The 23,642-nt window shown below is 39.3% G+C and overlaps 1 protein-coding gene across 1 annotated transcript in view; it reads right to left on the bottom strand.

The window, feature by feature from the left end:
- Positions 1-424: 424 nt before the first annotated feature.
- Positions 425-23,642, bottom strand: part of SLC6A11 (solute carrier family 6 member 11) — a gene marked incomplete at its 5' end in the record, with an annotated part of 112,431 nt that continues 89,213 nt past the window's right edge. The window contains 8 exons of the mRNA XM_082487736.1: positions 425-644; positions 2,676-2,846; positions 3,929-4,029; positions 4,909-5,011; positions 8,986-9,123; positions 10,480-10,592; positions 12,519-12,643; positions 18,615-18,718. Of these exons, the coding sequence (XP_082343862.1) occupies positions 492-644; positions 2,676-2,846; positions 3,929-4,029; positions 4,909-5,011; positions 8,986-9,123; positions 10,480-10,592; positions 12,519-12,643; positions 18,615-18,718 (1,008 nt within the window). The 3' untranslated portion in view covers positions 425-491. The remainder of the gene's footprint in view (positions 645-2,675; positions 2,847-3,928; positions 4,030-4,908; positions 5,012-8,985; positions 9,124-10,479; positions 10,593-12,518; positions 12,644-18,614; positions 18,719-23,642) is intronic.

The following is a 23,642-nucleotide window of genomic DNA, read 5'->3' as shown; positions in this document are numbered from 1 at the left end:
GATTTCACGTTTAGAGAGCAACATGCAACAGCAGTCACAAGTCACCCCCCCCCAACCCCTCACAATTGCTTCCAATATAAACAAAAGGACATTCTGGTCCCCTTTATATACATACATTAAAAGCTGAAATGGTCTGAAATGCTTACGTATTAGTATGCGTATATCTATACAACATTACACCTGCCAGAAACCAAAGTAGAAAAGTTTTACAGCACATTATACAGGTCCCGCTAACTTCTAAAAAAACGTTTACTGAAATCACCATATTACAAGAAGTCATCACTAACATACCATATAATACTATTTCTTTCTCTTTTACATAATCATTACTTATATAGTAATTTAAAAAATCACTTTTAAACAAGTATACAATTTTCACTTTAAAATTAACTGGTTAATAAAATTTTGTGCAAAACAAGCCAGCCTCTATAATTAAGTGAATTTATTTATTTATTTATACAAAAAAAAATAAAACAAAAAACATAGTTCTTTCAGAAATGCGTCTCCTTTTCTGTAATGGTTGAAATGGCGCCATCTCCTTTCAGTTTGGCATCGCAGTCATTTATTGCTGCAATGTAGGCTGCTCCTCCGAGTTTCCCTCTCATTTTCAGATCTGAGCTAGGTGTAATCAACTTCCTGAATTTCTAGAAAATTTGAGAAAATGGAAATCATCATCTTTTTCTTGGTCACAGACACACGTTTCTTAAACAGATTGACTATAAAACCCTCTTCTCTTGCATGTCTGCTTCTCATTTCCCTGTTCTAGATACATCCATGAAACTGCATGCCACGCAGTCCTTTACAAACCACAGCAGGCCAAAGGCTAGAGAATGAAGGCAAAGCCAAAGTGAATTTTCATGCTGATTTACAGTAACATTCCCTTCCATGAAGAAATTCAGCACAACGCGCTAGGTAAGGCCTGTTATACGGGTACGTTTTGTTTCTCATGCTATAGTCAAAGAATATATACCAAAAAAAAAAAAAAAAAAGAAACTGCCAATAAAGAACAAAAGAAAGGTATGTGTTCAGCTGAGAACTTTCTCTGTTATAGCAATAACATCAATAGCAGCATTGCCTCTTACAGCCTGGGGAGCAGAGATGTTGCAGGAAGTTGGCTTCCTGAGAAGCTTCCAACTGTAATTAAAAAAACCCTCTCATCGTTCGTGTACAGAAAAGATAATGACCTACCTGCAGTGCTTCAGACTACAAGGCAATGCAAAACAAGATTCTATAAAAAAAGTCTATCTACTTGCAGTGACAGGGTAAGGTTCATGAATTAAGGAAATATTTAATGTAAAGATTTGTGCAAAACTTCCTTTTCTGACATGCTAAGAAAACTATATTATGGACAATTCATTTTTTTGTTTATATACCCATAGGAAGGAGTTTCTAGGTAGTCTCCAGGCTGCATTTAATCAGCTTAATGGAGTCATTTCAATATGGAATGCCATCAGGCAGCACAATAAATTGCATGTTAGCTTCTCCGTTCAAGAATGCAGTAACTATTACATTGAGAGATACTCAGTTATATTCAGAAGTCATACGCTTTGGTTCTGAGTGGAGATTGATTTTGAAAGTGTAAGTATACAGTGTGGGACAGATCTTTCAAATGTGATAGATAAGTTAGTGAGCCCCAGGCATCCTAGACACAGAAATTCCCACTGTTTTGTTCTTGTTCTTCACGTTGGCATTATCCTGGCGAGTATCAGAAAGACTGAGAAAGCATGAAAGGGGCTGAATAAAGTCCCTTCCACATATGTATTGAGATAGAAGGAGGCCATACTGGGATACCTGCTTTTACTGACTAGTATCTGAGGAACTCCAGATGACAGAATCAGGCTTTTCTGGAATATGATTAATCCCAAACAGCTGAATAAGAGTTATATCCTTGCTTCTTCCATTATAGCCACTCTTCACTGTCTTTCTTTGGAGAAAAGGTCTTATATTTAATAATCTTAACTTCAGCCTAGACCTGAGATAACCTGATACCGAATGTTAGTAATTTGCACTGAATATTTCTTCTTGCCTCTACTTCTCACTTAGAGTAATCAGGAATACTGTCCAGAATACATATGTGCGTGTTTACTACCCGGTTCCTGGAGGAAAATCCTGGCAGCACAAACATTAGTAACCAAAATCACGGAAAGAAGGCATCTGACCTGAATGAATGGCTGGTACAAACCTTCTTGAGGGATCTAGCTGATGTTACAGACATTTTAAGCTACAAATTGAGCAGGAACAGAACACCTTAAATTATTGGTTAGTTTACCACAGGCTGAAGTCAGTGAAGGCAAAAAGAAAAAAAAAAAGAAATTAATAAGAAGTTTGGCCCAGGGAAGTGGTTGAGTCACCATCCCTGGAGGTATTTAAAAGACATGTACATGTGGTGCTTAGGGCCACAGTTTAGTGGTGGACTTGGCAGTGTTAGGTTTCTGGTTGGACTCGATGATCTTAAAGGTCTTTTCCAACCTAAATGATTCTAGGATTCTAAGAAAATAGAGAAAATTCAGATGCCTCTTTCTACCAGTGACTGAGAGGCCTAACCAAAGCTGCCACTGGAACAGGTACGTGGCATTGCTTTTGTGATTGAAAGGTGCTTAGTCTCCTGTAGGTGAGGATTCACACTCCCTTCCCACTTCTTTTTTCAGTAACAGTAATCTGAAAATATCTCTTACCTCTATGAAAGTGCCTTCTGTCTTCCACAGCTTAATGCAGATCCACAAAGGGATACAGATCATGGAAGAGAGCGCCATCATCCACCCTATGCCATAGCCCCAGTCAGGGTATATATATACATTGTTGTATTTCAAAGGCTTGTATTTCACCAGGAAAAAGATGAAGATTCCCTGAAATAAAGCAGAGAAACTTGTTAGCGGCATTTGAAAAAACACTGAAAAAACACTTGTTACATACAAGAAGAAAATGATTGACTGTTTAGGCAAGGCTTGTCTCCCTGAAGATGGAAAGTAGAGGTAAGCTTTTCAGTCAGAGAAAAAAACAACCAGCAATATCTTCTTTTATGTACAGCTTAAATAACATGTCTCAGTAGCTTCCACAGAAATGAACAACCTTTCAAGTTTAAATCCTATTTACCTCTCGATGACAATAAAACCTGCACTTTGATGGCAAACAGTACCTGGACAGTTTAAGTTTTGCTGGATTAAGTTTTGCTACCGTGAACCAGCTGTGATTAAGTAACACAAGCTGTGTTCTCTCCAAACTGTCATGATGAAAAAGGAAAGCCAAAATTTTCAAAGTTGCCTTAATCCACTGTGTGTATCTGCAGTTCTGCAGGCCTCTTTCATCCTCACAAAAGCTGAAATATACCTGTCTAAATTTGACAGGTGTCTAATCAAGCAGTTCGGACCATTTAAATTTTTGAAATACAGAAAAATTACTATGTACTTTCCTTCAAAGTAGTGACAAGAGTGTACAAGAGCAAGTGATGTTAAGTTAAAAGGGTAGATGAGGTGCTTAGGGACATGGTTTAGGAGTGGTGGTGTTTTTATCAGGGTAGGTTAATGGTTGGACTTGATGATCTTAAAGGTCCCTTCCAACCTCACTGATTCTATGATTCTATGATTCTAATTTCAGAGTTGGTGAAAACGAGTCAGAATTTTTCCCAGGTTTGCAAATGAACTGGCAGAGCTCAAGGGAACCTGAGCCTCCAGGTGCCCCAGCATCTGTGGTTTTGCAGTTGCTATCGTTTACGTACTGGAGAACTGGAAGATTTTAGTACCTAGTCCTCAAGCACTTGTGGATCAAATTTATGGGCAATCTGGTCATACTCCTTTTGTGATTTTGTCCCGGTTATGTAGCCACGGCAGACTGCCAGAGTTGGCACCAGTACTGCTAGCATCTGCTAAGGCAAATTCCTTCCCCTTCTTCACGCATGAGACATGCTCTTATTTGGATATTCTGTACTTACTGCGCAAATACCTGGAGTTAAGACCATCCAGCACCATTTAATCAATGACAGTGGTTTGTACCCAATCATATCTTCAATGTTATCATAAAAGCGATTGCTGCCTGCCCAAAAAAAAAACAAATGAAAAGCAGATGTAGAATGTACATGTAAGAGGTCGTATAGGTCAGTATTTAAAACAGTAAAGAGAAAAACAGGTTCTGACAGAGCTGCAGAGACTGAAGCTGCTATCTCCTTCCCTGGCACATACATCCCTCTGTCATCTGCTCCGTACGTGTGGCACAGACTGCTGCCTACGTCTGACCAATATGAACAGAGAGTAGAAGCGGGCGAGCTGTCAAACAGAAATGGCTTCTGGTCAGTAACAGTCTGAGCAAGCCCAGTTAAAGAGTACATATATGCTACAAGCTCGCGCGAGAATCCCTACATAGCTAGGAGCATGTCTGATCTGAAGTTCATATGTTGTTTTACAAAGTAAAATTGTCAGTCCTTTGCATGCAAAAAACACTTAAGGGTGTAACCATGGACATTCCCAGCACCGTGGTGGTTTCTCGACTTTGCTGACAGAAACAGCAGAGCTGGGGACACTACTATGTCCCTTTCGTGTTAATGAGGCATGAACTCCAACTTCCCTGGATTTACCTGTGAGTGTCAGGAGTGGAAGGGAACATGCCCTGCACAGACACTTTGTGAGGGAAGACAGACTTATAGCCACCCCTACTTTCTAAGGCAGCTAAGGAGTTCCCTGGTGAAGGAAGGTGGAGGTCAGTCCTGCCCAGGACCAAGGGGATTAAAAAAAAAAAAAAAAATCTATTGCACTATCTTTGTTATTTAGAGTGGAAAAAAAGGCATTCCTGACTTTTGGTAGGGCATGGGCATATGGAGGGCCCCACTCCGTAAGGGTACAAGGCTTTGACATTGCTTTTATGCAAATAGAAAACTTTCATAAAAACCCAAAACCACTGCAATTTTCAGCAACTCACCATAAACCCAGCCTATGCAGACACATTCAAATATGGCAACAAAAAGAAGGCACATGCCACTAGCTGCATAAGAGTCAAATAACTGAAAGACGTACATCCCACCCTGAAAGACAAAAACAGAAAAAGGGAAAAAAATACTGTGTTGGCACTTGTAGGAATATTTCATAGCAGATATGGCTTTAATTACACAGTCAATCTGTTGGTTCCTTGGCAATCTTCCTACTAAAGTTGGTTTCTTCTTGAACACAGAATATTAATTTTTCAGTGATTGGTTATTGTGAAAGATTTTTTCTTCCACAGTACTTAAGACTATTCCCTATGCCAGTTGAATACTGTGCATTTGCTTTAAGGTAGTAAATCCTGGAGTGGAGGATTGAATTGTTTCTAAAATTCTCTTCCCACCTCCATGCTTGTTTTCATCATTCGTTACCGTGTCAAGCTGTGGATAACTACAGGTGCTGTTACCTGCAGGTCACTGCACACGAAGATGGTAACAATGGATGAGGAGAAGGCTGAGGTACTCAACAACAGTTTTGCCTCAGTCTTTACTTGCAGCCTCTTTCCAGGCACCTCTCAAGTGGATGGATTGTGAGGCAGGGGAGAAAAGTCCCTCCCACTGTAAGAGAAGATCAGGTTCATGACCATCTGAGAAACCTGAACATACAGAAAATCTGTGCGTGGGAAGATCAGGGAACAAGTTCTCCCAGAAGCTATGTGTAGGCACATGGAGGACAGGGAGGTGATTTGAGACGGACAGCATGGCTTCACCAAGGGCAAGCCTGGCCTGACCAACCTACTATCCTTCTATGATGGAGAGACTACATTAGTGGACAAGGGAAGAGCTATGGATGTCGTCTGTCTGGACTTCTGTAAGGCCTTTGACGCTGTCCTCTGTAATATCCGTCTCACTAAACTGGAGACATATGCATTTGATGGGTGGACTGTTTGGTGGATGAGGAATTGGTTGGATGGTTGCATCCAGAGGGTCGTGGTCTGGTCAGGTGGGACGGGGCTCTGAGCAACCTGATCTAGTTGAAGATGTCCCTGTTCATTGCAGGGGGGTTGGACTAGGTGACCTTTAAAGATCCCTTCCAACCCGAAACATTCTACGATTCTAAGATGTGGGGTTTTGGTTTTGTGTCTGTGTATTTAATATGTAAAAGAATTAGTAAAATGTGGGGAAGGAAGGTAAAATCTGTAGCTACTAGAATCACTCTTCAATGGCACAGGGACGGTAAGAGGAATAAACTGACCTACAAAGTTTAAATGTAGCTTACAGCCTTTAAAGCCACGTTACTTAAACGAATCATTATTATTTGACAGAAAGTGAAATAAGAATCACCCTGACTCCAAGCAAGCTTTTTAAAAATGTTTTCCTAACAAGTTAAAATTATTCTCCAAATGGCTTTAAAATAGCAACCTCTGCACTTCCAGAAAGGAGAGCAACTGGAGCCAAGCAGTGTCCTAAGTCAGCATGGCATCCATACGCAATGCACATGATCCTATAATGCTCTGTGATTGTCTGCATTCAGTGGTGCCACAATACCAACCAGTATGAAAAAGGTAAATGGGCTTAACTAAGACATCTTCACTTACTTACTGTTTGACTATGACTCAACGATATTGATTGTCACATCTGTCGGACATAATTCTTTACTCCTTTTCCTGTGTTTTTCTCTTGCTTACAACAGTGAGAACTGTTCAGAGAACTGACTGGCTTTCTACAGCCTTTGCCTCGAGGCAAGATGAGAAGAAAACCTATGAAGTCCAATTAATAACAGTATGGATAATCTGACTATTAAAATTATATTAATAATATTGCACGACTTTCTATGCAAGATACTTAATCTTTTATCACATATGTGTTCAATATTGAAATAATAATGAGGAGGGGATTCACAAAAGATCGTTTCAATAGAAAGGAGTCCTAAGACTTCCTTCTTTGCAGAAATCTATGTGAAGGAAACAGGGGCTCGAGATCATCTCTTCAGTTGAAAGGCAATGCTATCTGGGTAGTACATATACATAAAAACATAAAGAAAACTAAATCAAAAACAATACCTAGGATTTCCCCCTTTTTTCCTCTGCATTAATTGACTGAAGGTAAGTTAAGATGAACTCTGTAAACTAGAAATCCTGTCTAAATCCCACGAAACCTAAGGCTGTTCTAAAGTTATTGTATATAAAACTGCATCGATGTCCAAGCAGGCATTTGGCAAAACCAGTGCTGTTAGGAAATAACCACAGATCTGAATGAGAAAGTTTTCTATAAGGTAAAATATCTTTTATGAATAATCCAAAACCTGAATAAAATCCAGGAACGTGTATTTAGAAATGCAGGAGAGGATAAGCACAGAGTTGGGATATATATTCACCCTTGGAAGTCTCACTCATGCATAATGCTTTGTTGCCTTACTGAAATACCATGGAATGGAGTGTTCTCTACCAGCGTGACTGCCTACTTGATGTAAATAAGTCACATCTCTCAGTAATAATTTATGTCTCTCTAGCGATACTGAGAAAAAAGTCTTTCTCTGTCCTTTAAGGTTTCTGTAGAGCAAAAATTTATAGCAAAAGCGATGTGGAATGTCAGCCCTCCTAGACCAGAATGCAAGTGTTGAAGTAAAATTTTTTAATGAAATTACTTTTTTTTTCCTCTCTTAACGTAGATACTTTTTTCATTATTAGCTACATTGCTTTTAGTCAGCTCTGCCAGCTGACTGCTTCCCAAAATCTTACAAGTGAACATCTTTACTGCAAAGAGCTCACTGTCAGGTTCAGCAAATACCTGAGCGAACTGGAAACTTAGAGATCAACTAACTAAGACAATACAAGGAAAACAATTCTGCAAAACTCCTGCAAGAATATTTCTGTCATTTTGGAGAACTTGCTTCCTCTTCATTCTTCATGCTTATGTTTCTTTTAGCCAGTACCGCTCGATAACATGTCTCTCAGTGCTCTGCTTAACACTTGCACTGTGGGAGGAATTATTCCAAAATCTTGCAGACCGAGGACAACAGACTAACATGTGTACAATTGCCTACCACCTTTTTGGGGTGAAATTTTCTAATTTTCAGTAACAAAACAATTTGAACAGCACATGGTCTAAGGACTATGGATCTCTGTAGAGGGAATTTAAATGACCGAGAGGCTGCTTCACTGGGAAACCTTGTCTGAGATTGCTGCACAACAGAGACACGTTGTGGCCCTTCTTGGCTAATACAGCCAGGCTTCCCCGGACACACATTCCTTAGACATTTCATTCTACAGCTCCTCAGACATGAAACTTTTCTTTGCCTCATTCCCTGGTGCAGTGAGGCTCTAATGGCCCAGCAAGCAGAAGAATGTGGGCAGAGGAGAGTGTTCTGAGAGGGTAACGCGAAAGAGAAGATGACTGTTGATACAACTCACTCTGTAAAGCAGGCGCCGAGCAGCAAGACTAAACCCCTACCAAGTGCCAAAGGATCCCACAGTCCCTCCCCAACCTGGGTACCAAACACAGGAGTGCCAGACACGTCGTATCATGAACAGATGGGATGGACTGACACCCTCAGAATTTTTGGTTTAGAACATCCCAAAGCAAACATCTTGGTTTGTTGGAATTTTTTTTTCTGTATTTCTTTTACTGCAGCAATTTCTGATCAGAGGTGGGCTGTATTGATTGACCTGGCCTGGTGATATAAAAATCAAAGATATTTTAGTTTTCTATTTTCACTTTACTTCATCTTCGTTATTGATCTGTTCATCCAAAATATAGTTGCCTTCAGACTGGTCTGCCCAGAGTAAGTAAGCAGAAACCACAATCCGTACATCAGGTTGGCTGGTGCAAAGTAGATGGAATCTTCCTTGGCTACGTAACTTTGATTAAAATATTTCCTAAGCTCAACTGAAAAACTGAGGATACATTTCACATTTCAAATGTTACACAGTAGCTGGGAACAGTCTCTCAAGTATTTTGTAATCATATTCCTCACAGTGAAATTTGTCTACTGCAAATATTCTTGCATTTCTCTGTTACGATTATAAACAGAAACCCGATTCCTTTTTTCTGCAGTAGTCCAACAAAGCACATCTTACCTCTGTTAACATTATTAGGCCGATGAAGTACGACACAATGGAAAGGCCGAGAATCAAAAGTTCTCTTCTGTAGCCCCTTCGGAAAATCTTTGGGTACATATCTACAACAGCTGTCACAAGGCTTTCAACGCACACGAACTAGAACAAATGATAGGAAAGTACAAATGAAATACGTGTCTCATCACTGTTGGGATTTGGATTTACTACCAAACACTTCAAATATCCTTATATCCATAGAGACTGAATGATTCCTGAGAACACTCTATAAGCAGAAGCTCAAACCGAGAGGAACATAATTTCAGAATTAAAAAGCTCAAAGCTATGGATTTCCAGTCTACCACCAAATTCAAATAGTTGAACCCACTAATATTATCTCACAATGCATTTGCCCTGCAGCAGATGGATTACATAAAAATTAACTTTTTCAAATGTGGCTTGAACAGAACCTAAATAATGTACAAACCATTCCTGGGACTGCAGCAGGATTTCACTCTAAGCACCCTGATTGAACTGCAGTTATTTTGGAGAACTTCTCTCCATTTTACAGAAGAGAGAAGTTCCACAAAGCTATTAAGTGCCCAAGCCAAGTCCACCTAAAGAAGGAGGGAAGGAACATTCTTATTAACTTTAAATATCAGCAGAAAGCAAGAGGCCCGAGCTTCTGACTCAGGGCTCTGGAGCAAGGCTTTCAAAATAGGCATAAAATTAATGCCCAAAAGTAGACAACAAAAAGCAGACAATAAAAAGCCTGCTTCATTGGAACAGTCAAGAGTAGAATTCTGGAATTGCTAATTTTAAAAAAGACTTCTAAAAAACATTGTTAGATCAGGAAAAAGAGCAGTTATTAAAACATTAAGTGTAATGATTGGAAATGTCATGCAAAACAAGCACTGAAGAGCTTTATTCTACAGTATACAGTCATGAACTCTCTGAACCAAATCATGCTGAGAGCTGAGCTGCATGCTCAAAATGCCAGCTACTTTACATTTTTCATCAAAACGAACACACAACAGCTTTCACAATTTTATGGTCACATAGGAAGGACAACTTCTATGCTGTCACTTTGCTGCAGAATATGACTGTGCATTTCTTGCTGTGGTATCTTGAAGTATAAATTCACCATAGGAACTTACATTATCACTATCTGATATTCAGTTTCAAAATTCATTCCAAGGTGCTTTAAAAACAGGAAAAGACGGCACACTGGTATTTTACTGAACTGTGAATTTTAATCACCCATATTTAAGTTTAAACTGATTTCCATGTTAATAATGAAAGCTTTTGTCAGGCTGAGTCAGTGTTCACAGTAAATCATAAAAGAATCTCCACTCTCACATAACTAAGATTTAAAAAAAGGAACTTGAATTCAGGTTTAAGCAAGGAATTACGTCAGGGTTCATTGTTTCATCAGGTTAGATGCTGTTTATATCAAGGATGCTGATATACATGTGCTAGGGAATCTGACAAAATATTTAAATAGAGTTTGTTTCATACCTGACTATCTAATCCAAGGAATATGAGCATCATGAAGAACAGAGTTGCCCACAGTGGAGAAAGAGGCATCATGGTAACAGCTTTAGGGTAAGCAATGAATGCAAGTCCTGGTCCTGAAAAGGAAGAAAGGAAATATTTATGCTTGTGTACTGGGTCTGGCTGAGATGGAGTTAACTTTCTTCATAACAGCCTGTATGGTGCTGTGTTTTGGATTTGTGGCTAGAGCAGCATTGCTAACACCAACATTGTGGCTATTGCTGAACAGTACTTGCACAGCATCGCTTATTAAACTGTCTCTATCTAGACCCACGAGTTTCCTCGCTTTTTCTGTTCCTGTTCCCTTCCCCATGCCCCCAGCGTGGGGGAGTGAGTGAACAGCAGTGTGGATGCTGCCCAGGGTTAACCTACCGCAACTTGATCGCTCTTTTATGGCAGATAAGAGGTGCTAAATACAAGATTGAAAACCTTGACAAACTCTACATCTCTAATAGTCTAAATATTTGGTGATGAGGCTTCAGTAATGGAGACTTGGTTGGCACATCAACTCTGCCTACATCCTGTCCAAATGTTTGAAGGTTAAGATTTCAGTTAAGACAGCACTGTACTTCATGGTCTCCATCTTCTTTGCGTGGATGTACAGCAAGACTCATATACCTGAATAAATAATAGCGTGTGGTCTTGTGATTGCTTTATATAACATTAACATATTCTAGAATCTTTTTTTTTCTCCCTAAGACAGGAGTGTATCTGACATTTTGTAGAACACAGTCGATGGTAAGAGCTTTGTTTTAGAAGCCATACATGGTGCTAGCCAAATGTCTACTGGTTTGTTAAAAATCTGCTCTGCATTTTTGAGTGCTGCTGCTGGTACATAACATTAATTCATTGGCTGCATATTTAAAGAAATCTTTAAAATAGAACATTTTTGCAACAGCACTGGTAACTTCTCAGATCTGCTAAAATACCATCTCACCTCACTCGTATTTTCGTGTTCTTATTTACCTGGGCCCATTTTTCAGCTGCTGCAAACTCTCATGCTATAACAGCTTTTATTGAAGTTTGCCAGCTTTTAAAGCAGGGATACAAAGGCAGTATCACAACAAGGCTGATCAAGGAGTACCTCTGTGCTCCAGCTGCAATAACTTCAGTGAAGACCTGTCAACACATTACTGCTTTTTCACTTCATTTCATGCAGTATTTGCAAGCTCCTATAGCTTCCAGAGTTGCTGTAGTCTTTTAACATTTTTCTATATAGCTTCTATAATAGTATAGCCAGTTGTCTTGGGGGCTTTAGGAAAAGAGAAATATTTTCCACGACAGTATCAGTGAAGCTCTACCTGCCTTGCTAACCTTGGCTAACTTCATGAGAGTCATTTCTCCTTCTCAACAGTTCAGCATTATATTGCTTTTCTTCCTGTGCAGCGCTCCTGTTCTTTTTGTTCTGTTGAGTTTTAAGTGATGCTTAAAGATGTAAACCCAGCAAAGGTGTTAAAGAGCAGTTAACTTTCATTAGATGCCTAACTCCAAGCAATGGTAATGAATGTTAGGTGCTAATTTCTCACAGAGCTGGGCCTTTGTACCTTTCTGGACTCAAACCAAGAACTTTTATACTTAATCAACCAGAAGGAACAAATATTTGTGTGGATTTTGGTGCGTTCCTTTTAAAGGAAATGGAATGCTCCTTTCCTGAGGCTATAACACTCAAGGGGCATAACTGAGCAATATATCTCTGCTAAACAATCTTCTGGATGCTCAGCTGGAGTAAGGTTGTGTTACAATAACTCCTTGACTTTATGAATTTGGTGCTATACACAGTAACATTAATATTTTTCACACATAAACGTATGACCATAAAAATAGCCAAGAACTCTTCTATACCAGTGGTTATAACGAGTCAGGTAACAGGTTTTTAAGAGGAGTTCTGTAAAACTACCTGCCAAACAGTCAACTTACCCATAAGATAATGGCACAGACTAAGTATTCTGACAGCAACCTCTGGGCATTTTTTCTAAAATCAGAAGACTGCTTTTGGAACTTACCTGATTCTGCAACTTCTGCAATGGGCACGCCTTGTTCATAAGCCATAAATCCAAGAACTGAAAAGATAGCAAAACCAGCAACAAAGCTTGTGCCACTGTTCAAGCAGCAGAGCATGATGCAGTCTCTGAAAATATAAATAAAAAACACTGCAGTTGATCTCCAGAGCCTGGGTTTCTTTCATGTACTGAGCCATAGGACTGACAGAACCCCAAGCTGCAGGAATGGACATTAAGTTGCTCATTAAGAGTAAGCTCCCAACTGATACTATGCCTGAGAGAAATCAGTCAGGCATAAGCATTTGCAGGAAGATACCAACATAATACTCTTGCTTGTGTTTTAGCTGGTTGAATTGCAAGCCTGTTGCTACTCACTTACTGTTTTTTGATAGATTCTTTAAAAGAACATGTAAAAATACTGTAAGAATGCTGTTAAGAACAATTTTTCTACAGTAGTTGTAATAATGTATTCCAGAGGATATGAACTCATTTATAAACTATATAAAAATGGTCAGATCTTAGCTAATTCTATTCCAGTTACAGTACATTGTCAATACATATCCATACAAAATACAACTCAAGGTTGGTTTACAAACTTTTTTAAGAAGTTGTGATCATGAGAAGCACCACACATAATCTAAGAAGTGTGTACATGCCTAAAAATTGCCTAACAAGTTGGCAAAGACAGCGCAGGGACACTGATCTCTCAACCATCAAACAACGACAATTACAAGGCCAAGGTGAAGAAATATTTCTTTTCCCAGATTGGAAACGTCACAATAGTAAATCACTTTCAAAAACGAGAAAATACTCTTGCAGAAAGGTGTGATCTTTCCCCAGAGCTCAGTGAAATATCGTCGTTATCCTGCTTTCAGACAGCACTTCAGGCTTGACAGATGATGGGGTAGGAATGATTGATCATGACAGTCAGTCTTTTAAGACTGTTTGCTGCAAGAGACAGCTGTGTTCTTGAGAAAGTAATAATCTAACCTAGATGCCTGAAAGTAAATTAGGATTCTAAAACACTGAAGCACAAGGCAAGCCTGTGGCTCTACCAAGCCTATGCCTTACTCTGGTATCTACGAGAAGAACTGACCCTGTAAAGTCTCACAGGTTCTGAATCTACATCTTCAATAATGATTCCCATCTTTGTCACTCATTTGTAGTGACTTCTTGAGAATCACAGACAATTCATGTTTTTGAAGTCCTGGCAAAACTTCTTTGGTAATCTCTCTATCCTGTTGCTTGTTTCATTTGGTATTTTTATCTTGTAACTTTGTCTCATCAGTTTATTAAGTTGAAGGTGAGGTGACCAGTTCCAGCATCTTATTCCTTCACTAATGAGGCCTGCACTGCCTCCCACATCTGTTCAAAGGTCTTTCTGTTGCTGACTTTGACTCACCTTAGCATCAGGCATACACATTCTAAACAGCAGGAAGCAGCTGTATACTTCAATACTACAAACTGAGTGATCAGCTGAACTATGGCCATTGGGCCCTGGGATGCTTTGGCTCTCTTTCATCACCTTATCTACAGTAAATCTTAACCATTATTTTGAGAATCTTTTCATAATCATTTCATAGTAAAAATTTCTATATGGCATATCACCTATAAATTGCCAAAATTTGTCTAGAAATTAAAAATAACGAATACTCCCATTTGTAGATCAAGACTCAGACATGGAGAAGTCCAGTGATGGTCACACTTCTTTCATGCATGGACTCTCTCTAACAGTGTTTGTCCATTAGCAGGGGTAAATAGGCCCTTTAAAACACTTTCTGTAAAAGGTCAGAATTCTAATCTGTTACTTATTTGCTTTTCATATGAAATTGCTTCCTGTAGTAATGCACAGCCAGGCTACTTATACGCTTTGGATGTTTTAAAGCAAAATAGCAATCTAAAAGAAAGCAACCAGGAACAAGGAGTTCTTTGTGCTTTGCAGAGAAAGAAAACAAAGACAAAGATCATCTTCCTAACCATTCTTCTCGGTGTACGTCAGCAGTGAAGTAGCTCTGGAGAGAGTCTCACCCCAGCCTATCTCACGTAAGAAGCTGGTGAGTTCAATGCTGAGAAGTTAAAACTGCGTGTGATGAAACACTGTCAATAAGAGATGTCAGAAAGATGTACTTTTTTAATCCTTTGGGGGGAAAAAAAAAGAAGTACTACTTCAGTGGAATGGATCTGGCTGTGTACCAGTCGCACGTGCTTCCATTCAGAACAGCCTGTTTTCTGCAGATAAGATTTATTTTAGGTTATTCTCAGGTTTCAAATGCAATCCAAACAACATGATATTTTTTTCTGATGAACGGTGTGGTACAGGACATTTGAGAGCTGCTAGTTCCTAACCATGCGAAAAATGGTTGAGCTGGAGAGACATTGCTCCCAGTGCCACTTCAGAACCCTTGGCACTTTCTGCTGCTTCCTCTTGACGGAAGGTCCTAGGGCAAGGCCCAAGTGGTTGAATCTGGGCAGTCCTATATAACTAGATCATCTATGAGAGAACAATAGGAGTACAGACATTTTTCCACAGTGCCGCAGTACAAAATAGTTACAGGGTAGATCAGCATTTCTCCAAGGAAATGGGCCAAAGCAAACCTAAGGGGATTTTCATCATCTCCAGTTAGTGAGGGACCTGTTCTTTTGAAATAACACAGCCACAGCTCTATCATTTTCTTCCCCAGTTAGACAGTCATAGACCAAACACACAGTTCTCTAGAGACATAGCAGTGTTTCCTGTCCTAATAAAAATATAACCTCCAATTTTAATTGACATCCTCCCTTTATCTTTGCAGGAATTCTACTAATCCTTTCTGGTTTGGGTTTTTTTTTTTTTGGTTGTTTTTTTTTTTCCTTCTACAGAAGTATGTAACCTGTAGTTCAGTCTTTTTTTCTGCTATGAGAAGGAAAACTGAGAGGGGGACCTGGATCCATTGATTGTGAAATCAATGACTTTTAAAACACAACTGCCCAAGAACCATTGGAAGGACAACATGAAGTTTATCTAATTTTCCATCAATTTTTTATAAGCATCCTTGGTAGGAAGGCATCAGAGCCTGACTGAAGCCCAAACTGATTTCAAATGAAAGGAAAACTTCAAATTTTTATGAAAACTTCACATTCTTCCAAATTAATGTCTTGCCAATCACCTGAATAATTCAAGACATGCATCCCTTATCCTCTCTCTGCCCACCAGGCAGGATACTGCTGAAAATTGATTCTGCCTTCCTTCAGGAGCTTCTCTGATTAGAGAGAAGAGCCCACAGAGCCTTTTTGCATCCCCTCCAGTTACTTCCTTGCCCTTATGGATCCCTTCAAGACCAATTCCCATTCCTCTTTTCCTCTTAGGCAGGAGCTTGATAAAGGACACATCTTCATTACTTAAAAGTTTTGTCCATTTGTTGACAGTGTGTGGAATCACTGATTTATCTTCTGCACCACAGCAGCAACATGGCAGCTAACCCCTGGTTTGTACATGGGGCTCTTGCATAAAAATCGTCCTGCCGAGGTGCAGCCTCCAGTACAAAGGAGTGGTGCTTTAAAACCAAATGGCGTTCCCCCTGGTGGGGAACCACACAGGGTCCAGCGGGGAGCTGGATCAGTTCTGCAAATGCAGAGCACATGAAGCAGGAACAAGAACATCTTCCTCTTCTGTCTACTGAGGTTGTCTGAAGTTAATCCATCCCTTAAGAAGGTCTGAATGGATTAGGAATTCTTAGCTTGCTAAAAATTAGAGGAAACATCAGTACACCTTTCTTTTATTTATATGGGGAAAACATTGCCTGCTGATGGTACTGCCATTACTTTCATCTTTTCATAAGATCCAATTTTGATATAAACTGTTGTAAATCCAGGGAGGAGCTGCATTAACGTATTACAACGAAAGATAAGTAAGGACAATACAAATTCATTTCCTGTTCAAAGATGTGAAGTGACTTGTTTGCAATTCATTTACAATGTTAATGAATTAGATCAGGTTGCTAATAAGAAAAAACCCACATGCAGTTTAGATTTTCCCATTCTCCACTAAAATACCGCATGTTGTTATTTTCCACTGCAACTGCCCCTTAGAAAAAAATAATCAGTAAAACAGAGCGCAAAGGGTGGAAGTAGATATTACAATCAGCCAGTACACTGTGGGTATCACAAGAGGCAAATCCATGGCTTGATTTTAATTTTTTAAAGTGCTAGTTAGAATACAAATATAATTCTGCTTTCCACTGCATCGCTGCTTTGGATGTCTTGCTCTGTTAACAGCCCTGTTTAACTCAGCTGCTTTCTGCACTTGACTTCTGTCCTACTTGTTTCCTCAGACTTCTTAAGAATCATACTTTGGGACACAACAAAAGCTGTCCTATTCAGGAAATCTGTGAAAACGTTTTGTTAGAGGAATTGTGAAGCTTGGAATCATGGAATTTTCAGAGTTGGAAGGGACCTCTAGAGATCATCGAGTCCAACTCCCCTGCTAAAGCAGGATTGCCCAGAGCACATTACTCAGGACTGCATCCAGGCGGGGCTTGAAAATCTCCAGAGAAGGGGACTCCACAACCTCCCTGGGCAGCCTGTGCCAGTGCTCTGGCACCCGGATTCAGTAAAAAGTATTTTGTTGATGCATCTTGCTCAGGAGCTTTAAAATAGAGCTGCTGATGTTTTCGCAACCTGCGCTGCTCAGGTCAGAGGAAAAGAAGGAAAATTACGTAAGCTCTCTGATCACACCTCAAAACTCCTGCTTTTGTAAGGAGTTACAAAACCACAGCAAAAAGATTACTGCAGTCCTTGAGGCAGTGACAGAATAGTTTCTAGGTAGGATGCAACTGGAAAGAAATAGAAAAATAATTAAATGAGAGAGAAAAGGAGTAGCGCCTTTGTTAAAGCATCACTTATGCTAATTAGGGAAAACTTTCATTACCCACTGTTGGGGCATCTTGATCGTTATTCTGAAAGCAATGTCAATCAGCACTGAAGATTGTGGGGGACTTACACTACTTTATGCAGCAAACCATTTGGAATTTTGGCCGTCATAGCCAAGCAAAGAGTAACTTACGTTACTACTAAGTTACTTTGCATGTTTAGACAGTAAAGTACCCTTAACCGCCGCTGGACAGCTTTGCAGACATTTGGCTGGTGGATACATTCGTATCTCTGTCGTTCCCAGTATCCCAGTTCCCTCTTTCTGGAGAGTCCTACTGTTTGGGGTTTCTCTGACAGAAGAGCAAATTGTTGCTAAGACATGAAAGAAGGTGGCATTTCCTAAAACTGTCTCCTGAACTCTCCAAGTAAATACTTACACTTCTGGGGTTTCAGGGGTGGTGTATTTGGGGTTCTTTTCTTTTGGACTGTATTATTTCCTTTGCAGAAAAATTAAATTTTATTTCCCTGTTCATAATGGAGTCAGTACAATCAAACTGTCATTTACTGTCTTGCATACTGTGTTGCATAGTAGGAAAACTATTTCAATAATTATTGATGCCAGAAGAAAAAAGTAGTGCTGATATTCCTGCCTGTGCAAGTAAAATGGAATGAAGATTTTTTGTGAGTCGTACCCATTTGACATTGATTCAGGAAAGATTAAAACCTACTGAAGTACTTCTCTGACAGATTTCTATAGAGATCAGCAATGAAATGGTATCCATTTCTACTGTGCTGTAGCTAAGAGCCAGTAAACTACAGGAAAAAGTGACATTCAGAGTGTAGACCAAACTCGGGTGAGTTTCAATGACAATTTCTTTGTAGGATTTTTTTCTTAAAGCAGATATACGTTATACAATCAAATACTGCACACACATGCAATTATATATGTATGAAATTCAGTATATTATACATGCAATTGCATATACCTGTGTATACTGAGTGGCTTGTGGCTGTGCAAGGGTCAGATATGATCAAAAGGGATGAAAACACCAAATAAATTTTGGAAAAGAGTTCCTCCTAAACAATTCTAAGGAACATTATAAATCTCTGTTCTACAAAAATATGTGCATATGCTTATGATTAATCATGCAAATAGCTAAAGGGAAAGGGAAGTACTTCTGAGTGAAGCTAAGTACGTGGACGCTTTCCTCGCTGAAACTAAGTGTAAAAATAAAGTGTGGAAGATATTACCTGTAGCAGTTGTTATTATAGTTGTTGTAACTTCCCAGGGCTGTCAAGCACCCCAAGCAGATCGCATATGAAAAAAATATCTGTGTACCGGCATCCACCCACACCTGAAGACAAAAAAAATGGAGTGGTTAAAAAAGGTCGAGAAGGAATCACCTTTATGCATATATTGACTGCAAATTTGCAGAGGCACCTGTACAGAGTAATAGTGTCTGGCAAACCTTTTATAAGGCACGACCTTAAAAAAAAATATGCTGTGAGTTAAGTTCCCCTCTCCTCCTCAGTCGTATAAACAAGGAGGAACTCAGCTGATCTTCACAGGTTCAACCTAATCTAAGTACAAAGACCGAATTTCTGGAGAAAAACCTCACCCAGTATAAATTCTTTAATGGTTTTATTAACGCTATAAGGGCTTAGTAACTGTAACCTAAATAGAATCATCTGCATTCAGCTCATTCTCGATAATTATTCAAATTTAAAAATTTACTGTGAAAAAAGAAAGACAAAATATGCCATTCATATATAATATACAAATTAAGCTGAGGAAATTGAAGAGACAACCTATCCGGGGAAAGGGTTTTCTTTTTTAGCAATATTTGGTGGCCCCAATTAGGCACGAGGACACAGTTGTTCTGGTCACTGTACAATTAACAAATAAAAGTTCTGTAGAACTTGGCAAATAAGTAGCTTTGTAATATCATTATGGTAACATTTATATCCTAAAATGATGCAAATATTAAATTCTAAATCAAAGAAAGGAGAAAAAAAAAAAAAGGAAGCATGAGCTGACACAGTGAGATTATTTTCCTCACAGCAATCTCAGAACATTAATATAACAGGCAAGTTTTTTTTTTTAACTTTAAAAATACTCCAACAAAACTGTTCATTTTATTCGACCAGAGTCTAGGTATGTTATTAACTGGAGGTGAATATACGTTTTAACTCCTGATTTTGCCATGAGAGAGATGTGAAGAACCCACATCTACAGCTGCACTATTATTTCCAGTCCAATAAATTCTGACTCCTGGTTTCCTGGGATAAATGAACTCTGCAAGGTTGGTTTTTTTTTGCTGTGGTGGTTTTTTTGTGTGTGTGTTTGTTGTTTTTTTTTAAGCAGAGCAACCAAAGTGCTTTTCAGAGACATAACAAAACGCTGACTGATAACCAGAGGCAACAGCTGTATAGCCATTAGCTACTCTAACTTTGAGACAGGAAAGAGGTAACGCAGGGAATGATTTAATGATGGATAACAGTAATACTAATAATAGTAATCAAATACTCATAAGTATGTGAAGGGGATGTATTTGTTTTACATGTGATCAAGTGAGACCTTGGTCTCCGGAGTTGTTGAGTGTGTTTCTGTTTAGGAATAACATTAAGATCACATTTGATTTGCATCAGTGGCTTAAATGGTTTCATTGCTGTCATACTGAATAAGATACAGCTGATTACATCCCGAAGTTTCACCACTTGGTAAGGAAAAAATGGCACAGAGAAAGGCTTTTGACAGACAGGCTCTTTAACAAGATCGGAAGCTCCCAAAAAGCTGTAAGTAGCATAGGTCAACTGAAAATGCACGGTCTTCTTAAGCATAAACAAAAGCTAGGAAACTGGATCAGCACGTGTAGAATCTGCTGCTTCCTTCCATTTCAGTTTTTGCACAATGTTGTTGCAGTGCATTGTATAGCTCTCAGATGAGCAATAGCCTTTCCTCTTGGCATACGCCAGCTCCACACAAGTCTGATTATTCCTTGGACAGCAAGTACTAGTGGAAACGGGGGCAAAGGAGAATTGTACTTGGAAGTGAGAAACTCCAGAGCTGCTTGAGAAGAAGAGCAGAGAGCACATCCCTCCGGAGGTCCTGTGTACCTGGTTAGAAAAATGGTTAAAATTCCGCCCATATTATTTCCTTCAAAGAAAACAACTCTCCTCTGAAGACCGTGACATCTGACAGTGATTCAACATAAACAGTGGCAAATACTTTGAGAAACATGTCCTGTAAGCAAATGTTCACGTATTCTATAAAAGTTGAATCAGATTGAAGAACCCTTTGTTTTTGTTGCATTATATGAGATCAACCTAGAAATTCCATCAGAACTTAGGACTATTGTTTAAACAGGAAGGAGGAAGTAATTTTATTTACTGAATGGAATAATGGAATCAGTGTAGCTTCTTTTGGGTTGTACACTCAAAGAACCAGTGACATTTAATTTGTGATGACCATTAATATTTCAATTTCAGGCTTCTGAAATGGCAAAAACATCTACAACTGATCAAGAAAGCGGCAAAGAGGGAAATGAATTTAGAAACCACAGGTAGATTTTTGTAGCTGAAAAAACATGAGAGATGGACTATGTTGTATTTTGTCACAAACCTAGACATGTCAACATTTTAAAGCCACGCAGTGATACTACAGATCAGTCCTTCATATTCTTGCCCCAAGAGCTAGTGACCGTTTGATATTTAACATCACTCGTTCATGGTTGGTTCATTTGTCGAGGTACACAAATTTTTTATTAGTTTAAGTCACACCCAGTCTTATTCATAAACTGTACCTCAGGGAAAGTTGTTCTGGTTAAAACTTATAGTGGGTACAGATGGCCTCTTGTAGATACCACTCACAAATCCAGGTGTCATCCATTTGCCTTATAGCAACAAAAGCATTATTCATTATTTCTGAGAGTGCTTAATTTGCAATGTCTAGCTTATACTAGAAGCCGTAACATTTTTTTAAGAACATGGAATGAATGTAGCACAATTCTGCAGAACAATGAAATTCTGAAGGACAGAGACAAAGAAAAGACTGCCAGTAAGCTGCAAACCGAGGGTTCTGGAGCCAGCAGCTGGTGAAAGGCTGCGACAAAAGGAGTACGTTTTTTCTGAAAAGAGATGGGGCTTGATACGTTTCTGGCATGAGTAAATTCCAGAGGAAAGGACCTGCAGCAGAGAACATCCTGTTCATGCTTTATAATCTTTGTACCTTGAAAATCTTTTGGTTAGTGATAATTAAGTCAATTCAGTAATATGCATTCATAAATTTGGGGATTGAAAGTGTTTTGTAGTCTTCTATTAGCTCCTACTTTAAAAGATAGAACTAAGTGTTTCTTCTTACTTTTTTTCATCTCACATTTCAAATATTTCCATGTCAAAACAAGATTAAAATTAAAGCACAAAACCTTTGTTTATTATACCTTAATATCTAAAAAATCCAAATGCCAAAGGCCAGAACCTTTATATCTACCATGCTTACATCTTTGCGGCCACGGTAAGGCCATTTTCTAGATGTGTAAGCCCAGCGCAACATTAGCAACAGTATGGACAAACCAGACGAATGCAAACCCCAGCTCAGAACACAGCAGCACAGCTATTGCTCCGACTCCTGTATGGAAATAATTCTTGCTAGTTAGGAAGAAGGGGCTGCTCAATGAGCCCACGTGCTGAAGCTCTGTTCCCAAAGGGAGAAGGCAAAGTAAAGAAGCCTCAACTCTCTGGCACTGCCTGCTTTCTCCAGGTAGAAATGGGGCATGACTGAGAGACTGCGAGTCCCTCCACTTTCCATTTTCTGAGCGGAAGGGGAACAGCAGAGTTGTCTGTTCCCTGATCCCCATTTTGAGGCTTTCCCACAATTCACTTTACAGCTTTCCTCTCTCTCACCGTTAGCTGTGGTCTCAGCTGCGCCCAGCTGATAACTAACTTATGTTGGTACAGACTCAATTCCACAAAACAGAATCAACAATAACATTTTTTTACTAAAAACTGAAAGTGCTGTTTTGCAAAGTCCAGCTCTCAAAAGCTAGCAATACCCGGATATTAAGCCCGCCTGAGTAATCTTAATTTGGCCTTCTGGTGTGTAGGTCTAGGACACATCTTCATTTACATGACTATTCCTCTCTGCCCAGGGAGATGAATCGAGCTGGTCAAACAGAGGATCCTGTTGTCTGGATGATCCCTTGCCTCCTTTGTTGCCACGATTGTAACACATGTAATGAATGAAGAAGGATAAAGAAGGAAGAAGGGGGATGTGCTGTAGTGAAGACAACAGACTACTGCTCTGGAGAATTAAATTCTTTTCATGTCTCTGCTACAAAGCTTCCATGTGACGTTATGTCCATAAATCACTTAAACCAACCCTTTCTCAAACGTTCATTAACTGGGTAGTCCTCATTTAATGGGTGTCCAAAGTGAAGTACAAAATTACTGAGCATTCACTGTTGCAACCAAGGTGAATGAAAGCCACGTCTGGACCAAGTGAAAAAAACTGTATAAAAAGCCAGGCCTGCCAACTTCAAATTAAAAATCCCCAAAGGACTGACAGTTTCTCATTTTAGTCTCCCTATATATCTCTTTACATCAGCAAGATGGGGTCATGCCATATATTGAAAACTAAACAACTGAGGTTTATGAAGCGTGTGGACAGTGCAGAAATAAGTCACTTCGAAAGGCTGAGCCATTTTTTGTGATGATCAAGGTCTGAACGATATGCAGTATATTTACAAGGCCAAGCAACGAGCAAAAAGGATAAAACAAAATACTGCGTAACTGTCCTAAAATGAGCTTAGTTTATGCTGTACCCGAATAAAGTAGAGACCTTGGGCAAAACCTGCTACATGCTGATGTTTATTATTTCCATAATGCATAGAATAAAAATGAACAGTGCTCGCCTGAAGGACTATTGTTAGCTTCCAGTTTTTTTCTTTTTGTACCTTCTCTTTACCTTCTGTACTCTCTGTATTTATTTTCTGTAATTCTGTACCATATCTAAGTACACAGTTTAGACAGCTGGGCAGACAATACCTCCATATACAGAATCACTGCTGCCACGTCTTAGTACTTACTGCTGCCTTACAAGAAACATGCAGCAGACATCGTGACAGCCTCATGTAACATGTTACACGTGAGTTGCGTTCAGCAGACTCAGCGCAGGCACAGCCAGCTCCTAACTGCTTCACAGCACAAGTCATGTGAACTCGTGTCTTCCCAAACAGGTCCACTGACATACTCCCCATGCTGGGATAGAGAGACCACAGAGAT

The sequence above is a fragment of the Vanellus vanellus genome (assembly GCF_965231255.1).
Source record: "Vanellus vanellus genome assembly, chromosome: 9".
NCBI lineage: Eukaryota > Metazoa > Chordata > Aves > Charadriiformes > Charadriidae > Vanellus > Vanellus vanellus.
Note: the sequence above shows the minus strand (reverse complement) of the source record. Positions and strands in the feature narration are given on the sequence as shown.